At 44.5% G+C, this 23,809-nt stretch overlaps 1 protein-coding gene and 1 long non-coding RNA gene across 3 annotated transcripts in view; one reads left to right on the top strand and one right to left on the bottom strand.

The window, feature by feature from the left end:
• The window catches only part of L3MBTL4 (L3MBTL histone methyl-lysine binding protein 4), a 379,209-nt gene extending 370,522 nt beyond the window's left edge, over window positions 1-8,687 (top strand). The window contains exon 18 of one of the 2 annotated variants that reach the window (XR_013831388.1): window positions 8,446-8,476. Coding sequence is in view for 1 of the 2 variants with exons in the window: in XM_079943122.1 (XP_079799248.1) it covers window positions 8,446-8,475 (30 nt within the window). In the remaining variant the exon portion in view is untranslated. Of the gene's footprint in view, window positions 1-8,445 lie in introns of both variants that reach the window. The other variant, XM_079943122.1, reaches the window with a different exon arrangement.
• Window positions 2,829-23,809, bottom strand: part of LOC307197341 — an 84,158-nt gene continuing 63,177 nt past the window's right edge. Inside the window, exon 3 of the long non-coding RNA XR_013831391.1 lies at window positions 2,829-4,173. This is a non-coding gene — a long non-coding RNA (uncharacterized lncRNA). The remainder of the gene's footprint in view (window positions 4,174-23,809) is intronic.

The following is a 23,809-nucleotide window of genomic DNA, read 5'->3' as shown; positions in this document are numbered from 1 at the left end:
ACAACGATGACAATAATAATACAGCAGCACTTTTCACTCATCAACTTCCTTAATTCTCACAGCAGCTCTTTTATGATCTTCATCTTGCAGATGGGAAACTGGCAGGGGAAGGTTATTTCACCCGCTCAAGGTCACACAGGTAGCAAGGGAGATCTGAACCCAGGTATTCTGAGCACATGGACCACTCTGCTAACCACTATGTTAGAAGCACCGCAACAAAGAGCTGTGAGAAAAAACTCTGAGAAGATACGCAGATTTGCCACCTTCCCACCCATCCCCACGCTTCACATTTTTTCTGATGATCTGGCCCAGCTGGAGACTGACAAACACCGCTGAGGCCAGTCAGCCTTGCCCAGAGGGACCTCTAGGAGACACGTCATCACGGGGCACTCCCAGCCTCACCCAGCAAAGTCGCCCGAGGAGGGAAGGAGGCGCAGCCCAAATCTCAGGCCGTTAGGGGACCAAAAGCACATCCACTGAATAATACAGTGTCTGGTTTCAGGAGAGAGACCCGGGGCCAGGCCTTTCTTCCACAAATACTGGTTGAGCACTCGGGATGGGCCAGGCCCGGTGCTGGGCCCGGTGGGTGACACGTCCATTTCCAGGTGACCGGGTGCTGGCGGTGAGCTGCATCTGGGCCCCGCACACCTGCGTGAGTTTATTCCACGGCCCCTCCTCCGATGTCCTTCCCAGCATGGACTTCAGGTTCCTTTCCCAGATTAAACCCCATCAAGGTCAGCAGCAGCAACAGTGAATGTGCAGGGCTGGGGCTCAGGTAGAAGTTTCTAAGTGACCCAGTGAACAGAGATGGCCCGGACGCCTCCACCGTGATCAAGCGTCCCAGGACTTCTGGTGGCCGTGGCACTGGCATCCGTCACCGTCCGCTTCCCTCCCACCGTGAGCTCACGAGCCGAGCCTCTGACTCCCGGCTTCAGGAACCACACGGCAGTCCGCAGGCCGCTTCCCCCTGCCGCATTAAAGCCAAGGGCACCCGAGTTCACCTTTGAAGGGCTGACCGTGCCTCAGTCGTGGGCCTGTGGCGTCAGAGGTTCAGTGGCCCCTGAGCCCCTGAGCCTGCCCCGTCTGTGCTTCATCTGCCAGGCTGCCCCTTCAGACAAAGTATTCTCTAAATAATTGCTCAACATTTATTTAAGGCAAGGTTTTCATGCCCCACACAGAAGAACCAAAGTCCCTATAGTCGAGCAGACATCCTCTTCAGAAAGCAGATATTTAATTATCTGTTAGTCTCTGAGGATATTACTTCCTCATCCCAGCTGACTTGTCCCAAGATTCCTTCCTGAGAAGAGGGCTTGCAAATATCATGGTTCTCTATCTTGTTGGTGACATTTAGCCTCTCTCTAGGTCGGGGTCCTGGGTCGCTAACTACCTGGCCTCCATCTCAGTGTAGATCAGTGAGCCCCGAATCTGTTGTCCTCGGCCTGTAGTTCCTCCAGACCTATAGACGGAGAAGCTCCCTTTGCTCCCATTTGTATTTCCCTCCAGGTTTGGCATCTTCAACATGCCTGACGCACGCAGCCCCTGCGCTCTGCCGGCCCCCAGCCGGATCCTCAGCCTGGCTGGCATCACCACCCACCCCGTTAGGTGGACACGCCAGGCAAACTCAGGAGCCCCCTGACTCTGTGTCCACCTGCTTTCCCTGGTGACCCAATCCTATCCACTTTGCCCCCCGAGCAACCTGGGAACTAGCCCCTCCACCCTGGCTGCATTTCCCTACTGAAATGACTGTTTTTCTCACCACAGTTAACTTCTCCCACCTTCCTCCCAAGAGGAAGATTGATACAGATTTTGATCACTTTCCTCTCCTGCTGAAGACATTTCCATGGCATTTCATTGTCCCCAACTTAATGGCCCAAATGCTCAAATGCCTTAGAAGATTCTTGTAAACTGGCCTCTTTTAAAAATTATTTATAAAAGAAAACTACTGGTAATAACCTAAATGTACAATAGGGCAAGAACGTTCAAGTTCATTATGATGAATTGAAGTGAAAAAAAAATGCTACGTAGCCGTATGTTTTCTGTCATATAATGTTAAGAGAAGAAAAAAGTAGGAGACAAAATTACATATAGCAATTTAGTAATATTTTAGATCTGTATAGGAAAAGACAGGAAAGGAATCCGGCAAAATGTTAATAAGTTTTATCTATAAGTAATGGTTTCATGGGTTATTTACATTTTTTTCTACGTACTTGTCTCTGTTTTCCAAATGTTCTTAACTGAACGTTAGTTAGCAACACTGTTCTAATTGGAAACACGCATGGGGCCCGCAGGCACCCGCCCTCCGCTCCCCAGCACCTCAAGATCCAAGTCAGTGGGTATAGGACTGGGGGAGTAAGTGCCAGGGACAAGCTGTGATGCCCCAGCAGGGTGTGCCCACCACACCAAAGTCTGCTAAGCAATTCCCCAGTTTCCTTATTAAATCCAGAGACCCCTACCAATACCTTAACCTGTACCTAACACTGGGACCTCTGTCCCTCAGCACAGGACCTTCCTCCCCGATTCCAGCCAGCCTCATGCAACTTCCAAGCCAACGTCCCTCCACATTCGTGGATGGCTCCTGAATCCACGTGCCTCCTCACCGGATCTTTATTCATCTTTGTTTACTCAATGTGCCAACCACCTTCTGCCCTGAACCTAATCAGCACCTGCCAGGCAGCTGACACAGGGAGGTGGACCCTGAGAGCTGAAAGGCACCTTCTGGGTCGTCTGTATCAAAGGAGGACACACAGGCCACACACAACAAAGAGCAGAACTTCAGCCAGATTGTGCGTCTGGGTTGGATCTGCTGACATAACGGTCTCACATGGTCTCTAACTGGTGTTTCCTTTGAAAGAATTATCTAGTTGTTTTAAGAACTGAAACTCTAACATCTGATAAACCACGTGTCATGAGCCCAGCGTGGGCCGGAGAGAAGAACGGAGCATGGTGGGGTGGGGCATGGGAGCGCTCGCAGCGATGGTGCGGGTTATAGAAATGCTCATACAAAAGATACGAATGGAAAGGCACAGACACAGAGAACCACTCGGGATCTCAACCCCTCCCGTGACCTGGATGTTTCCAGTGAGTTCCGCGGGGTCCTCTGGGCCTTCTCCTCCTCTCCAGCTGCCACCCCCTCATCACTGACCCTAAGGCCATCAGTTATGCTCCTGGGGGGACCGTGCAGAGGCAGATATCCTGCCCTATTTAGAATCGCCTCCCCCTCCAAAGCCCGCCTGCGACCTCAGTTAATGTGTCCAGCTCAGCTGTGCCTTCCCTCTGCCTGCCTTCTTTTCCAGAGTTCTCCTTGGTCCCTCATACAGAGGCCGTTAGCGGCTCTGCCCTGCTCCAGACTCCAGTCCCTGCCACGTCTAAATCCTGAAGTGATTCGAGCCAGAACTCTTGCCGCATCATTATACCAGTGATGAGTCAAAATTCTGAGTGTGTGGGGGTCCCCAGCACCCCCTCACCCCTGAAGGAAAGTTCTGGCGTTCCCACCAGTTCACCCTCTCCACCTGCCCTCCAAGGAGAGTCTGCTTCTGCCAGCTCCGTGCTGAACCTTGTGTGAGGCAGAATAGGAGAAAGGGGGGCAGAAAGAGAAGAGGCACCCAAGTGGGAATTGAGAAGAACTTACTGATGGTTGAGAGAAAGAGAAACTTCGGAAGAGCTGCCGCAGGCCTCGTCTTGAGTTATTTTACAATGTGTCTATTCTCATGGCGTGGTCCTTTCTTGGGGTAGCCTCTCTCGTGTAGTATCGTGTTTAGATCATGTGAGTCATAGCTTCAATGGGGCTGCATATTATTTTCTGTAAAAATACTAGTGGATATGGGGAATGGTTTATCCCTGTTTTTTTCCCCAAAATTTATCTGTGTCACAGAAAGCATAATAATACGCCATGTTGACAATACTACTTGAATTTGCAGGCAACATAACAGAAGCAGGAGAAAAAGAAACCTTCTTAAGAAAACCCCTAATGCTTTTGCAGGTTACCCATCCTAAAAATGTTACAGAAGATACCTGAGAATTGACCTTGAAGTCCAGCTCTCGGGCCCAGCGTGCGTTTCACTGTGGTCTTCGTTTCTCATCAGCCAAGGGAATCAGTTATTCATACACTGTAAGGAGCTTTCTAGTTTCCAAGTGATGTCTTAGGTATTAGCCAGTCTGGATGTTGAGAAGTGCCTGGGAAGACATGAGATGTGACCTTAGCTCAATTAGGAGATGATAAAACTCAGGTTCAGGAGGGTGTTAAATGACTCAGTCAAGGTCACATGGCCAGAAGGAGCTGCTGCTTCTGATGGAAAGACCGTCCAGAATCCAGATGAGTCAGTGATCTCTGACGCCCTGGCGAGATTCGGTTGAATGATTCAAGTGCCTCTGATGCTGTCAGAGAGTGAGGGTGCTTCTCAGTTGATTGTTAGGAGGAAAGAAGCTATTTAGATTATTACAGATGTTCAGGCCTGAAAATGAAGGAAATCAGGTTGCCGTGGATTTAACGACTTCATACAGAGATTTCATAATGCCTTAGACTCCCCATGTCCCAGGCTCACAGCTCTGTCATCACAAAGACAAGGGAAGGTCTGAGAATCATCGAGGTAACTTTGGGTCTTGAAAATTACTCATAACGGTGCAGTGAGATTTCGGAAGCTACCAACTGGGCTGGAAGGAGGAGGCTGAAAATTCTCAAGCCAGGAACTTTGCAAAGTTTCTGACAATAGAGTTCACTGCCAAGTTGCCCCTTTACCCCAAAGTCACTGGAGTCTGCATTGACAAGAAGAGGAAAAACTGGTCTAGAAACATTTTCTAGTTGATTGGTCCAAAACTGAGGGGAAAAAAAAAAAGAAAAAAGCCACTGAATTTGGTAGCCGATGTTTTGTGACCTGAACAGGCTGGCAGTGCTACTGTCTGGCCAGTTACTGAGGTTCAGGTGTAGAACTGTGCACAGCAAGGGAGACCCATGCTTATCTCTTTGATAAATATGCTGTTATCGTAAAGTTATTTGGAAAAACTTTCCCACTCAATACATTAGCAGTTGGAGCCCTGGTTAGGCCAAAGATCTGAGGTATGAGCCTACTTCTGTACCAACCTAGATGTCCTGAAATCTGTCTGTCCTTCACTCAGTCTACGTGAAGCACAAGTGACTTCTCCTCTTTGGGGAGAGGGCAAAAGGCTGGTGGATTCGGGGTCACTTTGAGGAAGTGGAAGCAAGTGATAAAAGCAAGAGATGCTTCCATGTACACCTGTGGAATGTTGACTCCACCCTCCCCGCGGGGGCCTCAGTGACTCACCAGGTAACACAGATGGTAGAAGCCAGGATCACTCCTTTTCTCGTCTTTATTTTGAGACCTTCTACTCACCTACCAGTCTCTCCTTCTTAAAGCTTTCCCAGCCCCCAAAATGGCCTTTTCCTCTTTTCTTCTCCCTCTGAATTTAAAACTCCCAACTTGTGACCTCTGACTTCAAATATTCCTTATGACACTTGTTGAATTGTTGTCTTTTAGTTGTGGCAGAAGCCCATGAAATCATGTGGACTTACACCCTCTTTCTCCTTTCCCTTCTAAGGACGCTGGGTTCCCCCAAGGATCCTTGTTTTGCCAAACTCTCAAGAATATCTGGAGAGATGGGAGCGTATGACACACACATGTGGCCTGAGAGAGGATAAAGAAAGGCCAAGAAGGAAGGGGAGGAAGAGACAGGATTTTCAGAAACTTTTGCTGTTTCAGAAAGTTCTGCTTTATAATTGCAATGCAATTCCCACCTTTGTCTTCTGGTGTCCACCCTTCAGAAACCTTTATAAAGAATCTCCAACAGTGTCGTGTGTGTTTTGATGTAAGAACCTACTGAGACTGACCTTAAGGTGACTGGATACATTCAAATTACACATGTTCTAGAATTCTCTCCCATAACTTTTCATGTGTGCATGTGTTGCCTTACTCTAAATTATATACTTCCTGAAGATGATAATTGAGGCCACACAGTCTGTCTCTGTATCTAGCATACTGCCTATCACTGTGTCTTACATATGATAAATACTCATTCAATGTTTCATTCCTTGACCGACAGGAAAAGCACGTTTGGCAAGAATTACTATAATGTATTATTTTTATTTATAATTATTATTAAATTACAGCGAGGAGCCAATGTTTAATAGGAGAGAATCAAGAACTTCAGCCAAAGGACACATTTTTGTTGGGATTTTTTAAACGATATTCCGTTGGCTAGGCGTAACTGTATTCCTATTAACCCTGGAAGAAAAAGCTGCCTACTCAGTCTTATGCTAACAGAAAACACAGATGCCTATAACCGTGGGGTGCAATTGTTGTCATGACTTTACAAATTTCCAAGCAGAGCAAGCTCTGAGAGGACCCTGCCTCTGGCTTTGGAAGGTTGTCTTAGGGGAAATGAACCGTGGCCTAAGAGGATCCCGGGCAGTGGAATGCTGGTAAATCTTTAACAACTGGCTTCAGGAAAAAAAGCCCTGGTCTGTGGTGTGTGCCAGTTTCCGTGGTTTAAGTACTCCCATCATGGTGGATCTCCAGCCGCCAACATGACATCAGTGAATGCAGAACTGGAAAGAGATGGGCCAAATCTGCTCTTGGAGCCAGTACAAGTCAGCTCCGGGGCACCCCTGATTCTAAGGCTGTCCCCTTGTAGATAACCAAAGAGCAGGTCTGCAAACTGCAGAGGAAGGTGGGGGTTTTGTGTTTTTGTTTTTGTTTTTTTTCTTTCAGAAACATGAGGCTGAGACTCACAGAAGTTACAGGAGGCACCAAGAATTATTTTTAAAGCATTACGGAAAGAAAAAGATACATAGAATACAAACATCAGGCCAGTCGGCCAGCTGATAAAGCATCCCCTTGTACAGTATTATAGTTGCAAAGATGTCTCAAATTTCATTACCCCACTGGGCTAATGTGAGTACCAGGAGAGCCAGAACAGCACAATTACAGACAGTTAAGACCTTGGAGGTCGGCCACTAGCTCCTTCGAGGCATGAGATTTTTATTCTGATAAGCGCAGAACAAGGAATGTGCTGGCATCTACACTTAGGTCAGTCATCTGAAGATTGCTCCTCCGCTTGGGCCACATCCTTTGGCATCCGATATGCCATTAGAACATTAGAACACTCTTCTGTGCCTTGTTTCCCCAGGGCCCAGCTAAGATGTGCTAAAGTGCCCGGGTCTGGTGACCCGCAAAATGGGGAACAAGCTTCAAACAATGGAGAGCTTGTTGCAAGTCAATTCAATCTGTTTAAAGCAATCTCCTTCTGGTGTGTGTACTGCAAGGGGTAGAAGTGCAGGAGCAGGCATGCACCTACACACCTGCTCTCCATCCTCAAAGCCCCTCCCCTCCCCACACACCCCTGCCTAATTCCTGAACCTACAGAGAGGGATACGGATGGGGGCCCTTGAAGGGTTCCTCTTCATTCTGATCAGCTGACCCTCTTCTTCTTTATTTTTATCTTAAGAAAAATATCCCCCAGGAATCTTAAGAAAAATAGACTAGATTCCAAAATAATTACTGTGAATGTACAGGGAGCATATCTCTTTTTCAAAGAAGCCCAAAGAATTTCATGTGAAATATGCTATATCACTGGAAATTATATATAATTTACTTTGGGGGAAATTTTACAGAGCAGAATGTTGTCACTTCCTAGTGTCAACTATTTTCTTTTTTTAAAAATGCTATTTGTGTGTGTGTGTGTGTGTGTGTGTGTGTGTGTGTGCAATGCCAGTTTTATTTATTTTTATTGAGGTATAATTGACATAGAACATTACATTTGCTTCAGGCATACAACATGAGGATTCAATAATTGTATGTACTGTGAAACGATCGATCCTCTGTAATTAATTAATGAAAACGCCTACCCAAAAAGGTTATGAACACCTCATTGCTAGTACTCATGCACAACAATCATTAAAAACCACAAAAGAGTTCCCAGGGTTTGGTGTGTAAGCCTGGTGAGGTGCTTTTTAGGCAAAAGAGGTCATGGACGGAGCTGGTTGAGGGGAGAGTGGTGTACTTCAGGGTTCATTCTGTTTCCTGTTTCCACCCCTACGTCAGAATGTCTGTCCTTGACCCAGGGCTTGTCGGATTTTCAGAACTCAGCCTCCCAGAAGGGAGGACCAGAATCGTGGAGCTCTGCGTGAATTATTAATGGGCATTAGTAACAGTACCAAGGGGTCACACGGAATGGACTTCTGCGGTTTACGTACTTTCATCACACAGACATTCAACGACAGAAGGAATGTTGATCTCGTGTCAGAAAAATGATCCAGAACAACCTTCTGCTTCTGACACCAGAGCAAACAGATATTTTATGGAAGAGCTTGGTTGCCCTCTTAAATCCTAACATTTGGGGTTAAGGGTGTACAAAAAAATTCCTAAATAACAAGTTTAGCTCTGTATTTCATTTACCTAACTAAACTTTTCCAACCGTATTTATTTTTTTCAGCCAAGATGGACCATGTCAGCCAAATTTTAACACTCTCCATAAAAAAAGAAAAAGAATTTCCTGGTAAGTTTAGCCAAAACTTCAGGTGAGCTAAGATTTAATACAATGTATTGCACTGAACAAAAATGAAGCCAATGGACATAGTTTTATAAATGCTAATCATGTCTTTTAGCTGTAATCTCTGTATTACGCAGTTCACAATTGTTACAGCTTCTTGTCTGACTGTATATTTTGCTGCTGTTTTATTCCTGTTAATGCTTCTTCTCTTAAATTCTATTTTGCCTCATATTAATATTGCTACACTAGCTACCTTTTAAATTTGGTGAGTAATTATTTACCTGGGTTATCTTTGTTATCTTCATCCTCCACATATGTGTAATATTTTGTTTTATGTATGACTTCTAAAAGCAACATATGGCTGGATTTTTGTTTTAACCATTCCAATAGCCTCTGCCTTTTGCTAATGGGTAGCTATAATCATAACTGTAATCACTCTTACATTTGAACTAATATCTACATATCACACTGTTTTCTTTTATCATCCCTTTTGTCCACTTCATTTCCTCTTCCTATTTCTACTGAATATGATTTTCTGTATGTCCAACTTTTGTCTCCCGTGGACAGTTTGGAAACTAGAGATTATAGTTATATTATGTTTGTAATTACTTTAAAATATATAATGTACACACCAAACCATAAATTTAGCATATTTATCTATTCAGAAGTTTTTTGCATAACTAAAACCATACCCCTAGTTATCTGTTTTATATTAGTTATCTAATATATAGTTATCTATTTTATAGTCTATTTTTAATAACATTTACTGACATATTCTATTAATTCCCATGTGTATTATTGTTCCCCCCCCCCCATTTCATGTCTTCCCTTCAGGTTCCCTTTCTTCTTGATAATACCTTTAACAGTGAAGGTCTGTGTCTTTATGTGTCTGAAATGTCTCTGATTTGCCTTCAGTCTTGAGTGATAGTCTAGGTAGGTATAAAATTCAAGGTTGAAAATGATTTCCATCAGTATTTGAAGTCCGCTGTTTTCTGGCATCTACTGTTTTTTGTTTGGTTGGTTTTTTGTTTTTATTTATTTTTGGCTGCATTGGGTCTTCATTGCCGCACGCTGGCTTTCTCTAGTTGTGGTGAGCGGTGGCTTCTCTTGTTGCAGCGCATGGGCTCTAGGTGCACGGGCTTCAGTAGCTGTGGCACGCGGGCTCAGCAGTTGTGGCTCAAGGGCTCTAGAGCGCAGGCTCAGTAGTTGTAGCGCATGGGCTTAGTTATTCCGTGGCATGTGGAATCTTCCCAGACCAGGGCTCAAACCTGTGTACCCTGCATTGGTAGGCAGATTCTTAACCAACGCGCCACCAGGGAAGTCCAGTGGCATCTATTGTTGATGAGAAGTCTCTCTTAATTGCTACGCCTATGCCAATAATCTGTCTCTTCTCCCTGGTGATTTCCATAATTTTCTTTTTGTTCCTGATATTCTATGTTTACACTCTGATGTCAAGCCTTAGATTTGTTTCCATTTAGCTTTGTTAGCAATTGGTAGGTACTTTCAATCTGAGGACACATCTTTCTTCAATTCTGGAAAGCTCTTAGCCATTAATTCTATCAGTTCATCCACTATGCCTCTGAATGTCTCTTGTGTATTTTGACTTTGGTCTCTCTGTGCTGCATTTAGGGTAATTCTTCAGCACTATCCCCAAGTTCATTGATTCTCTCTTTGTGTCCAGTCTGTTGTTTAAATTGTCTATTAAGTTTTTAATTCCAATAACAACATTGTTTGTTTCCAAAGTTTCAAGTTGATTCTTAGTCATATCTACTTGACCTTGTTTTATTTCTGCTTGGGTTTTGTTTCACAATTTTTTGTTCTTTTTATGAATACTCTTCCTGGGTTTATCTCTTGCAGCATTCTAAACTTACCTGTAAATGTGTTTCTCAGGCTGACAGACCATTTTAACTCCAGGACTTAATTCATGTTAATTATCAATTTTGTTTTCTTTCTTAGCTTCAAAAGTCTTTGTGCATTTTACAAACCAAAAAACTTTTGGAAGCCAGCAGACTTGCAGGATCGTTCTGAGGTGTTTGATTTGGTTATTTGTTTTGTGTTTCTTTCTTTCTTCCTTTCTCTGTGTTCCAGACTCCCTGTCCATAAGGTGGGGGGGACCCTCACCCACCTGCCTGCACCCACTGCCCAGGGTTAGGGTTATTTTTCAGACCTCCTGTTCCGTGCAATGATCTCAGCTTCAGCCTCCCAGTCAGGGGGAGGTTTCCCGAGGCTCCTCCCTGCCCCTGGGTCTGCTCTCCCTGGCCCACAACTTCCGTGAAGCAGCAGCTTGTCCGCAGCAGTTTTCCACATTGTCCTCCCATAAGGGACGGCTTAGCACCGCCCCAGCCCCAGGCTTCAGGCGCCCAGCCTGCTGCCGGCCCCCCTCGGCGGCAAGGCTGTGGTCTTCTCTCCCCTGCAGCAGCCCCCCTGCCCCTGCCTGCTTCCTGTCCCAGAGACCCCTGCAGGCCCACGTCTACAGTCTAACCACTGTTTGCATTGTTGTTGCATTTCTGGTGTAGGGGGGGTGTATGCTGAATGTTTAGCCCGCTGTGGTTATTCACCTTTTTCTTTTTCTTTTTTCATCAATCATTGCCATGTGCTTGGAGCACCAACAGGACTCAAAGCATGAGTTCACTGCACCTTCCTCTCTATTGACAACAAGCAAAATGACCATTCATTAAATACTTATGAGCCAGGCATTGTGCTGGTATTTTCATCTCTTACCTCATGTCATTCTTAACATGCTTCTGTAAGGCAGGTGCTGTTCCGCATCTCCATTTTAGACAAGAAGAACTAACCCTCTCTAGAGCTTAAATAATCTCTCCTGTGACACACATTCTGGCAAGTAGTGTAGAATCCAGGTATGTCTGATTCCAAAGCCAGAGCCCTTGACCTTGATATAGTGAGGATGAGATGATGTCTCCTGATGATAATATCACATTCATTACTGGCTCTCTGATTCCATAGAAGAACCCAAGGAGGAGGAAGGGCATGGGCTGCGTTCTGTGGTACTGGTTTCTAGCCAGAGGTCATTTACTAACTACCAGAGTAACCTTGGGAAGCCACTGCGGCCACCTAGGTCTTTATTTTCTCTATAAAATGGTGTTATTAAAAATTAATATTTCTCCCTGCTTCCTTATGAAGGTCAAAAAATAACAGATTGTGGGGTGGGTGGTGGTGGTGGGATGAATTGGGAGATTGGGATTGACATGTATACACTAATATGTATAAAATACATAACTAATAAGAACCTGCTGTATAGCACAGGGAACTCCACTTCGCTGTACAGTAGAAACTAACACAACACTGTAAAACAGCTATACCCCAATAGAAAAAAATTTTTTAAATAAAATAAAAATATGAAATATTATGTATGTCATATTTTATATTGATTCTAAGCTTCTTTACTTGTATTGAAACCAAGGGATATCATAAGCAAAGTTTATATTATTTTCCCTGAATATATTGCCTTACAGTCACCCGCGCTAGAGCTCATTTGCTATTTCTCTACCCACTCACGAAACCTGAGATCTTACTATGGTTTATCCCTGTCAGTCTGACATTTCACTTCCATCTTTAATTTTGGAGATCTCACTGTGTACTCTCTGATCCACGTCACTTATAAAACTATTAAATAAACTTGTAACACTTTTTCATCTGGAAAAGCAAATGTTTTCCTCTAGTTTTGATTTCCTACTAAGCCAGTTCTTTACTTACAGCAAAACAAAATACGACCCCCACTTACCCACTGACTGGTGGCCAATGACTATTCCACAGTTTTTCATCAGCATATTCCTTGTCTTATAAAGAGGGAAACATCATATAATGGAAAGATCAGATTATGCAGCAAAACCACCTGCGTGGGCATCTGTCAATGGCAGGACCCAGCATCCATGAGCTGCAGTTTTCTCATCTGTAAAGTGAAGGTAACACATCCATCCTTAGGAAGGATGCAGTGATCTTATCAGATCAAGTACGCCAAATGCCAAGCAGCGTATCTGACATATGATAGGTTTTCGATAAATACAAACTATCCTTATATCTGAAGCCAGAAGCATTGATTTGCAGCAAACTTCTTTAAAAAAAAAAAAAAAAGCACGTTGACATTAACCGTGCTCCAGTGATGCAAAGAACTTGCTGCTTTTTTCATTTTTATTGCACTGCCGGGTTCCATAAAGCAGCAACATACCTTAACATTCAATTTTGATAGATAAAGATGGCTTTTCAAACTTCAACAGACAAGCAGGCTTCACTCTCCACATAAGCAGGGGTCCCTTTCAGAGCGCCTCTGAAGTCTTTGAAAGAGGTGTGGGATCCCAAGGGATAATGATGAGGCCGCTGAAGCCGGCTTGTGGACAGTCAGCTGTCCTTTACAGACCACGGAAAAGCTGTCCGTGTGACTCAGTGGTGGCTACAGTGTGCTGTCCAGCTGAATGCAGATCTGTCCCTGAGAAATCACTGCCCTGCTCCAGTGGACAGAGGAAGCTGGTTTGGAAGGAGTTTCACACTCTTCACAATCAGGTGGCGTAACCTAAGCCTCCATGGGTACTGCACAGAGAGACTTTCAGCCGAAAGACAGCTGTTAGGAATTCTCTGGCCAGGAGTTTCCTAGGCTGAATAAACGCATGTGTGCCAGAGGCGGGGGGCGGGGTTGAGGGCATCCAATTAATTGGGGAAAATGGAACTAACTGGGGGGGGCGGGGGGGGGAGACGTGAGGGAAGGAGGGGGGCAGGGCAGCCACAGGGAATCTCATCACTGTCTCCTTTCCCTTCCTCTTAAAGAAGTTTCCCCATCGCCACTTATGTGCTACCTTGCTAGCTGCATTTTTCCAGAAAGTTTCACTGTTAGGTTTGATAAAGCAAGAGCATTCTCTAATTTTCAGTGTTGACAGATAAAGATGACTCATTTCAAACTCCAACCAACATGGAAGCTTCATTCTCTACATAGGCAGTGGTCCCTTTTAAAGCTAACCTGCCCACTGCATACGTCTGCCTATTTTCAGAACCTTGTACAGATTCATATAATTGTCATTGTAGCCTATAGGAAACAGAAGGATTTCTTCCTAGAGGAAAGGAGCTGTAACCGCAGCCTATTCTTCCAGAACTATATCTGTGTGTGCAGCAGCAGATTTCTCTCCAAGTCACTGAGTCATCTTCCCAAACACAAAACTCAAAACTGAAACCTTCTTTTCTTTTTATTGGGAGATTGACATTCTCATATAACATTTCATAATAATGTGTTCAAAGGGCACATTTAAAATATATGAAATGTATATGAAATAAAGTCATTGAGAACTGGAGATATTACAAGCCTCAAGCCAGCAGGCTGGCTTAATAAAGAACCACAATAACTCACAGACTAGAAATTCAGACTAAAGCCCAAATGAAGACCCTCTCTCACTTCTCATCCACCTGAGTTCTAATATTTTCAGGTGCTGCCCCAGGGAAGAATCTTTAACTGGATGACTTCAAAACTATTTTTTTCCCACTTAAATAGAAATGTGCTGTGTGGAATAGAATGCATCAGGTTTAAAATACGATGACTTCACATCTGTTGCAGCTGCCTTTTATACCACGTTGAGTTCGGCAAAGTATCGAAAATTCCAACGACTTCTTGAAAAAGCAACACCTCTCTCCCTGGTACTTACTGTTATTTCTCAAACGTTTGTGAAACCATCATCCTATCACACCTCAGGGAATTTTCTTCAATGAAACTAAATTTATGTTTCTATTTTTCCTGAACACGCGCCCAGGGAGGAATTTAGTAAAACCAGAATGAAAAGTGTTGCGGTGTTGGTGTGCAGCACTGAAGCCTGTCCTCCAAATAAAGATGCGTAAACAATAAGAGAAAAGCTCTGGCTTCCCGGTTCAATATTACCATCAGCGAGCACACAGCTTTCATTATAAGGAGGCGCGAAAATAAGTCCTTCACTACTTCTTCCCACCCACAAGCCCCTGGAAGCTTCTAAGGAGTCATAACCCAGACATCACTGTGGCTTTCCCAGACTCTTAGGAACCGTATCAGGTCAGGCTAAACTCCCTATGGAAGTGTAAAGCCAAGAAACCTTGAATTCCTGAAAGGCTTATGTTTTCATGGCCACTTTTTCACTTGGTGTCTTGCTAAACAGATGAGAAGTTCAGCTTCTGACTCAACACACGCACACACACACACCCCGTTATACAAAGCCAGCTCTAGTGAAGGCTGGAGGACCATGAGAAAAGGTCACGTGTTCAACATATGTCAAATGACAGAGCATCCCACAGTACATCTTCCTGTCCTTAAATATCCTTTTGGCCATTCTTTGTCCACCGTCTCCATCAAGGAGGCTTCTCACCACCCTTTCCTCAGCCCTTACCCAGACTCCTCTCCTCAGTCCCACCCCTTGACTTCCTGGACCGCCCTCTGAATTCTTTTCCCCATCTCTCCCTGCAGGTGTGCAGAGCAGTTCCGCCCTTTCCAGGTCCTTCTCCCAAACGCATGGAGATGCTCCACACACAATAGCATCGCAGGTTACAGGGACCCACTCCCTCAGAGAGACAATGTGGTTATACACATTACTGTCCCATCACACAGTATACATTTTCCCCGTTTGGGGTTTTTTAATCTTTTCAAAACATTCTGCATCTTTTTCACTTTTTGCCAGAGACCATCCAATATTTTTGCAGCTTCAGTGTCACATTTCATTGACATAACAAACTTATTTGCTCCCCAAATGGAAATTTTACAGGATACATTTATCCTTCACAATCTGACTGATTGTTAAACTGCCTGCAGTAAGGCTGATAGTAATTTTCTCTTCTTCATAGGCCCTGATTGCCGTGAAGCTTTTCTAAGCCCTGAGGAATAAACGTAGAGTCTCATGTGGCTTTGAGAAGCTTAGGAAAACAGGTCCTCCCATAGCTGAGGGGCAAGGAACTACCATTAATCAATGCTTGACTCTGTGCTGGGTATTTACATCTACAGCGTTAAAGCCAGAACGTAATTACTTTTGAGAAATGTTCTAAGTATCTATGTTTAATAACAACCTCAGGATATACTGGTGGAATCATTTTTAGTATCAAGTAGCTTTTTAAAAAGAATTGTGTCCTCATTTCATACTTATTTTCTCTTTCATACTGGAATTTATCCTTTTTACAATTTTTCAAGTATCAGGACCAAGTTTTAATGCCAGACACTTTCACAGACCACTGTAAATTGGGGACAAAAATTCCCAATGACCAAAACCCATGGTGCCTTTAGCAACATGTTCAAACTAATGTGCATTTTGTGAATCACCGTGGTGCTCCTATAGGCCCCCCAGTCTCTGTAGACTGGAGGAGAAGCCTCTCTGAGGAGCTGACATCTGAGCTGAGACGGGAAGAAGCTGTTGGGGGAAGATCAGAGCAACAGCCAATGTAAAGGCCTGGAGGTGAGAACGGGCCTGCGATGTTCAACAAGGAGAAAGAGGCCAGGGTAATGAGCAGGGGTTGGCTTTCAAGAGGCAGCCAGGACCAGGCACCACAGGGCTTTGGAGTCCAGGTAAGAAGACTGACCTTGATTGTAAGTGCGGTGAGGATCATGGGGGGGCGGGTATAAGCAGGGGGGTGGCATTGATCCGATTTCAGATTTTACAAGATCGCTTGGGCTGCTGTGAGGAGAGAGGCTGTAGGGGCAAGGGGGGCAGCAGGAGGTCTGTCAGGAGGCTCCTGCCCGCGTCCAGGTGAGAAATGATGGTGCGTGGCGCAGGGTAGGAGCAGCTGAGGAGACAGGAGAGCAGCACGGGGGCATGTGCCACAGTATGTGTACCACCCCAGTTCCCAGTGTCCACATGATGAGACCACACGCATGGCAACAACTAGTCTCCAGGGGACGTTCTGGGTTACATGTATGGAAACATAGGCTCCTTTCAGGAACACCAGGCTCCTCCTGAGAAGCCCTGCTTTAAAACACTGCAGTGGGTCTGTGGGAGACCCCTCCCTCCTTTGCATCATTAGGTGAACTTGCTGAAGTATCCCACAAACTGTTTTCATCTACAGAATACTGGAGGCAATTCTTTCGCCTCAGTGCCTGATGAGGCTTAATTAATGAATGCTTACAGCATGGTTAAAAGTGAAAAATGAAAAATGTTTAAAAGTCAACTATGACTCCGCCTAACCGTATTGTAAGCACTTAGCGCTGAAGCTTGCTGAGAATCCCTTTCAGTCGACAGCTATTCTCCAGGGATGGTGAGAAGGCGGAAGCAGCCTTTTCGAACTGCAATCAAAAGTCCATCCATCACTTCATGCCATTTTCCAGAAAGGATATAGGAGTCAAGTCCCACAGGGAGGCCCTTCATTATCTTCTAGAAAACCATGTCAGATGATCGTTTTTATGAGAAGAAGAGACGCCCTTCGAAATACCACGCTAGTCAGTATCATTAGAGAAGAATCCTTTCCAGATAGTTGGCTACCTTGAAGCATCAGAGCAGTTTTATTTTAATTAAGTTTGACGGATATCTCTTTTAAATGTAGGGCACACTTCCCTCCATATGGGGAGGTATCTTACGTATGACTGAGCCTTTTTTCCACGTTTCGGGGTCACGAGTCAAACAGTGAGTAATGAGTTGTGATGTCAGTGAGTAGCTCTCCTCCAGGAGCTGTCACATTCCTCAGCGTCCATTACCCCTAAGCGTCTGCCTCTTGTGGCCTCTCTGTGCGTTTTCTATCTTTTCTCTCACAGCCAGGCCACCCATCGTCACATACTGTAACTGGCATTACTTTTGCTCCAAAAATTCCTCATTTGTTATTTTAAATCTGCTGCAGGCTGGATAACTAGTTAACAAAGCTGTGAGTATTGCGTGTGACATCAAGAGTGAGGGGGTTCTGACTGAGGGATGCGGTGACTCTGTTTCCAGTTAAAGTGCTTTAAATTTTAGAATCTCTATTAGGACCATGTGGAAGGCTTTGGAACACTGGAATTACTTTATTTTTTTCTCTAATTTTTACCTTTTTTAAAATTAATTTTTATTGGAGTGTGGTTGCTTTACAATGTTGTGTTAGCCTCTGGTGCACAACCAAATGAAGCAGCCATACACATACAGGTCTCCCCTCCCTTCTGGACTTCCCTCCCATTTAGGACACCACACTGCATTAGGTAGGGTTCCCTGTGCTCTACAGTATGTTCCCATCAGTTGCCTATTTTATACCTAGTAGCAATAATGTATATGTGTCAATGTGGCACTACTTTATTAAAGAAAAAGAAAACTAAGAAGGGATGCATCTTTACCAGCCATTATCACTGTATTCGTTTCCTATTGCTGCTTCTGCTGCAAATGACTCTAAACTTATTGGCGTAGGACAACACAGATCTATTATTCTACAGTTCCGGAGATCAGAAGTCTGAAATGGGTCTCACCAGGCTCAGGTCAAGGTGTCAGCAGGGCTGGTTCCTTCTAGAAGATGCTGCTTTCCTTAGCTCACAGCTTCCTTCCATCTTTAAAGTCAGAAGAGAAGCATCTTTGAATCTCTCTGACTCTCACACTCTGCTTTTGTCATCACTTCTCTTTCTCTGACACTTTTAAGGACCGTTGTGATGACATTGAGCCCATTCAGGTAATTCAGGATAATCTCCCCATCTCAGTGTCCTTAACCACATCTGCCTTGTAAGGAAACATAATCACAGGTTCTGGAGGGAATTAGGATGTGGACATCTTTGTGGGGGGCAGGGTGCATTACCCTGCCCATCACACTTGCCAATGTGAGCCTCTTTAGTATTGTGTTAGACATGGAAACAGACAGGTGCTTACAATTATGTTTTATTACCAATTTTCTTATAGGTCAAGAGGACCTAACAATTCAAACCACTTAAGGAAATTTAAGCTTATTTCCTTCATGTTTAAGTCAGGATGTAGGGATTCACCCACCCTTCCTGGCAGGGCTGGAGATTCACCCACCCTTCCTGGCAGGGCTGGAGATTCACCCACCCTTCCTGTCCGGGTGTAGGGACTCAGCCCTCTCTTACCTCTATTATTAGTGTTCCATTCAGGGAAGCTCATGTATGCACAAGTGGCCACAGTGCTGTTTGGAATGGATCCCAGAAGCAAACCCTTGACTGCACTGCAGAGAGTTTGGTGCTGGGAATGTGCTCCTTCCTTTAGATGACGAGCTAGCTTGAGGCACCTCTATTCTACCTGCAAAATGTATCTGGCTCCATGTTACACATACATGTGTGCACAGATAGAATGTGGGTACCTGTGCTAATCATCTGTGTTAATTGAATAATGAGATTCTTCTAAAAGTTGGGTCATTAAATAAAGAAGCATTTCAGATTTACTCTGAAAGAGGACAAAAACACAGTCACACAGATCTAGAACCTACACTTTTCATCCATTCACACATTTGTATGCTGGAAAATAGAGATGAACAAGAGAGATGAGGTCTCTGCCCTTGGGGGGTAATATTCGGGTTTGGAAAGGCAGACTTAAATAAGGAAAACACACAAAAATTTTTTAAATGTGATTGGAGATTGTCATTAGGACCATAAAATAAACAAACGGGGCTGGAGTTGCTGACCAGTTGAACTCCAGGGAGAGCCTCTCTGAGGCAGGACAGTTACTCTGAGCTCTGCAGGACGAGGTTGTGGCAACCATGTGAAGAGCTGGGCAGACCGTTCTAGGCAGAGGAAACAAATGCAAAGGTCCTGAGGTAGAAAAGAGCTCAACACATTGAAATAATAAGTAAAACGTCAGTTTGGCTGGACATAGTGGGAGGTGGGGGAAGGGGGAGGGGCAACGGGACCCAGATCAAACAGGGTCTCTTGGTTGCTGTTTTATTCTATTCTAATTTTTTATTGGAGTATAATTGCTTTACAGTGTTGTATTAGTTTCTGCTGTACAACAAATTGATTCAGCTATACGTATACATATATCCCCTCCCTCTTGGACCTCCTTCCACTCACCCCATCCCACCCATCTAGGTCGTCACAGAGCACTGAGCTGAGCGCCATGTGCTATACAGCAGGTTCCCACTAGCTACCTATTTTACACATGGTAGTGTGTCTATGTGAAACCTAATTTGAAGATAAACAAGAAATCAGAGTTTGGGGCAGATGAATGGTATGAAGAGACTGACATTTTTCTAAGACCATGCTGCCTGCCTTGTGGAGATGAGATTGGACCAGACAAGAGCAGAAGCAGGAAGACCACTTAGGTGACCAGCACAGCCCCCCACGCAAGATGGTGGGTGGTGCCCATGGAGAAGAACTGAAGGGGATGTTGCCAAGATCATATCCGGAAGGTGGAATTGACAGGAAGTGCTCATGGATCAGATGCAATGTGGCTAGGAAAACTGAAGTGTTCAGAATCACTCCTTTTCGGCTGATGAACTCGGTGGATAGCAGTGCCACTTATCAAGAAGAGGAAGATCAGAGGGAAAACAGGTTTGTGAGAGAAAATTAAGAATTCTCTTTGGAGCTTTATGATTAAGAAAGCTGTTTCACACACGTTGAAATGTCCAGTAGGCTGCTGGATATAGAATTGAGCACAGGAGGAAACCAAACACAAAATTGTATTTGCTGCGGGACTGTCACCTATGTTACAGTCCCTCCTTCCCTGGGCATCACCCTTTGCCCACAGGCGTTTCTAACTTATCCCACTTCTTGGGGTGACCCAGGTTTGCTAGCTGATGAGAGAAGATCCCTGAGTGTTAAGAATATATTTGGTTTTCAGACCTTGGAGTCTTCTGCTGTCACCAGAATTAATGGGGCTACCTATGGTTAGAGTATAACCGGAACAAATACCAAGTGTCTAGCACACAGAAGGTACAGAGAGACTTGCTGAATGAATGATTTCCTTCAATTTCTTTTTTTTTTTAATTGGAGTGAGAATGAGATTAGCAAACATTAGTCTAATTTTCACTCAGGTACAAAGCAAGTTATTTATCAGTGTGCAGGCTATGTTCTTAAGAACCTTACGTTCTGTGAATCACTGTGGAGGTGGGTCTTGTTAAAAGGCCGATTCTGATTCAAACTCTGGGGCAGTGCTGGGATTCTGCATTTTTGACCAACTTTCAGGTGGCCCTGAAGCTGTTGGTTCTCAGCTCACACTTCGAGTAGCAAAGGAGTAGACTCAACCTGCCATCCTTCTATTTCATCGGGCAAACTTGCAAGAAGTGGACGCGATTAAGTGGGCAAGGCTTCCACAGGCAGTGTGACCGTCAAGACTGCCGTCTCCTGTGAACTTCTACAGCAATTGTTTTTATCATTGAACACTCAACACATATTGCCTGATGTGATTAGTTAGCATTCTATGCTATCTGTCTTATTTTCCAAACAAAACTAAAAGTGCCTAGAGATCCAGAACAAACCTTGACAAATTTCTTTGTTAACCAACCCCCAGACTCCAACTCCATACCTTATACAAGGTAACTGCCCGAGAAATATTTGTTGACTACTCGTAGATTTCCCTAGTAGGAGCCATGGCCGCATTAACATTAGTTAGACTCACACAGAGATGGCAATCTGGCTTTTGCTGTGAAGCTTAAAATTTAAATCAGATAAGTTTATAGTTATATTTACATGCAATAAAGACACAAAATGTATGTCTGTTAATAAGCTGGGTTAATTGCATAATGGGATCCTTCTAAAAGTTGGATAATTGAATAAAGAAGTATCTCAGAGCACCTCGACCTCTAAGTGCTTCACAATTACAAAGGGATTACATAAAACTGTATATCCATGTTAAAAACAAATTAAACAATGATCATGAATATTATCTGAAATAATAAAGGAACAGTGAGTAGCTGCTTGATAGGAATTATCAGGAACATTTTCATGATTGTTCTTTAATTAATTGCTCCATAATCTGAAAGCTTTCTCTGCCTCTCAATGTGCAAAGCAGCCTAATACTGTGTTTCCTTCCCCAGAACTCACTAAGAGCTGAACAGTTAGTTCGATTCATCATAGCCATGAAAAGAGCATCGAGTTAGGTAGGAAAACAATCTATGTGTTGCTGCCACTTGGAATTCAGTACGGAATTACATCCTGCAATTAATAAGAAGACCATTGGCTGAATGACCGCCGTCTCTCTGGGGGCCATCACTTCCCCTCTGTGCTCCCTGGGAAGAGAGTTCCTGGCACGGCCCCCAGAGCAAGACTGCACCAGAGCTCCGAGGACGCCCAGCTCTGATCTCCGTCCAACAGCACATTGCAGAGATGGTGCTCCAAGTGGTGGCCAAGTCCCAGTCAAGAGGAGGCCTCACCACAGCTGACTCTGCATTTTCAGAGGTGTCAATTACCCAGTCATTCTTTAATAAGTACTTTTTAAGCATCTATTCTAGGTTAAGTGCTATCCTGGGCTCAAGATGGAGAAGCATGGACAGGATCTCCATCTTTGAGAATCCACAATCCACTAAAATGTAGCCATGAAAGGGCTGGAGCTTCATCTGGCCTGCTCACACTGTACCCCCAAATCCATGTGAGTGCTTGGCTTAAAATAGGTCTTCAAAAATATTTATCAAGTAAATGGACAGATGGATGGGTTTAGTGGGGAGCACAGATGCATAAATTATTAACTTCCAGTTAATACAGTACTTTATATAAACTTACACCAAGGCTACAATTTATGGAGCCCTCACTAAGCTATGTGCCAGGTACTGTCCTACAAACTCTTCAAATTACCTGTTTTAATCCTGGCACTCACCTCTGAGTAGCTGTGATGTCACACCATTGCAGGCATGGGGAACTGGTGTGAAGAGCACCCATGCCTTGTGCCCGAGCTCACACTCTCAGTGATAAAGTGATGACTCAGATTTAGGTCTTTCGACTCTAGATCGCTTAACTACCACACTATACTCTCTCTCCCAGCTTTCACAAAAGCCAGGAGCTTCCAAATTGTGGGCCCAAATTTAAAAAGGAAAAGGAAAAGCGGTGAGTAATTTTCTGCCATGGGACATGCTAAACATGATAGCGAAAGCAATCTGCATCCTGTTGTGAGATCGCTCCGCTTTCCTCGGGGTTTTCCTGCAGTCTGAGCCCAAGGAAGAGGGTGGAAGAAGACCCCGGCTGACTTATTCATTGGTTAGGAGAGTCAAGATGGCGGAGCTTTTCTTGGAGAAAATCCCGGTTTCCATTAGTAGGCAGAAGCCGGGTGGCGCTCCTTCTTCAAGACAAGCTACGAAAGGAAACTTAACCTTCAGCGGGTTTTAATACCAAAAATCTGCTGGAGAGCAGGGGCAAGAAAAAGGTCAACATTCTTTAAAAAGCTGACATTTTTCAATCATTTCCAAATAATGTTACAACATAGGGACTTCCCTGGAGGTCCAGTGGTTAAGACTCCGAGCTTCCAATGCAGGGGGCACGGGTTCGATCCCTGGTCGGGGAACTAACATCCCACATGCCCCATGGCGAGGCCAAAAATATATATATATATATTAAAACATACAATTCTATATTAAATGACAAAGGAAGGAAGTATATGTGCCACAAATATTTGAAATGAATCACAGATTTATAAATTCAGAAGAGTCACTCTTCAGACCAGGTACCCACCACTTAGCTTGGGAGGGGATTATAGAGCCGCGGGTGCGAGCGGTGGGGGTGGGGGGTGGGGGGTGGGGGGGAGGGATGGGTCCACGTGGAGGGCAGAAGTTGGGGACCTTGAACAGTCAGAAAAGCCCCAGAGTACCAAGCTCTTGGGATGCCAAGGAGACAAGGCTTATAGAAAGAGGTGGGACCACACCCAAAACAAATTTCTCCTCCTGTAAAATCTGCTGAGGGCTAAAGACCGTATTTTTTCAAATCCCTTTTCTCCACTCTTCTATACAAATGCTAAGGCATTCGCCACATTCTGTTCAGCTCCGCAGAGTCCCTGCCTTGAGTGGAACAATAAACGCTGAGGAGCGTGTCTCCGGACATTGTGTGATAGGCCAGGGCCAGCTGTGCCGGGAGCAGAAGGGGCGTTTAGGAAGTCAGTTTGGAGCAGTGGCCCTCAGTCATTCCCAGATGCGCAGCATCTGCTCAACCAAGGACCTGCAAATATTTTCTGAAAAGGGCCAGAGAGCAAATATTTTAAGCTTTGTGAGCCAAGAGGCAAAATTGAGGATATTATCTGGGTACTTATGTAACAAGGGAGGAAATCAAAATTCCCCAGTTTTATTGATGAAATGCAAACTATAATATTGAGTATACTTTTTTGTAATACAGATCTACTAATGAGAAGAACGAAATTACTTTCGCGGGGGCAGCATTTCCCTTAACTGGGGTTCGAAGTTAGTGTTTCCTGTCATGGAATCAGTTGCAAGGGTTCCACGTGTAAGAACCATTATTAGCTTGCAGGCCTTACCAAAACATGTGGCA

This window comes from Stenella coeruleoalba (assembly GCF_951394435.1).
Source record: "Stenella coeruleoalba genome assembly, chromosome: 14".
In the NCBI taxonomy this organism is placed as follows: domain Eukaryota; kingdom Metazoa; phylum Chordata; class Mammalia; order Artiodactyla; family Delphinidae; genus Stenella; species Stenella coeruleoalba.
This window is presented reverse-complemented; position numbering and strand designations above follow the sequence as displayed.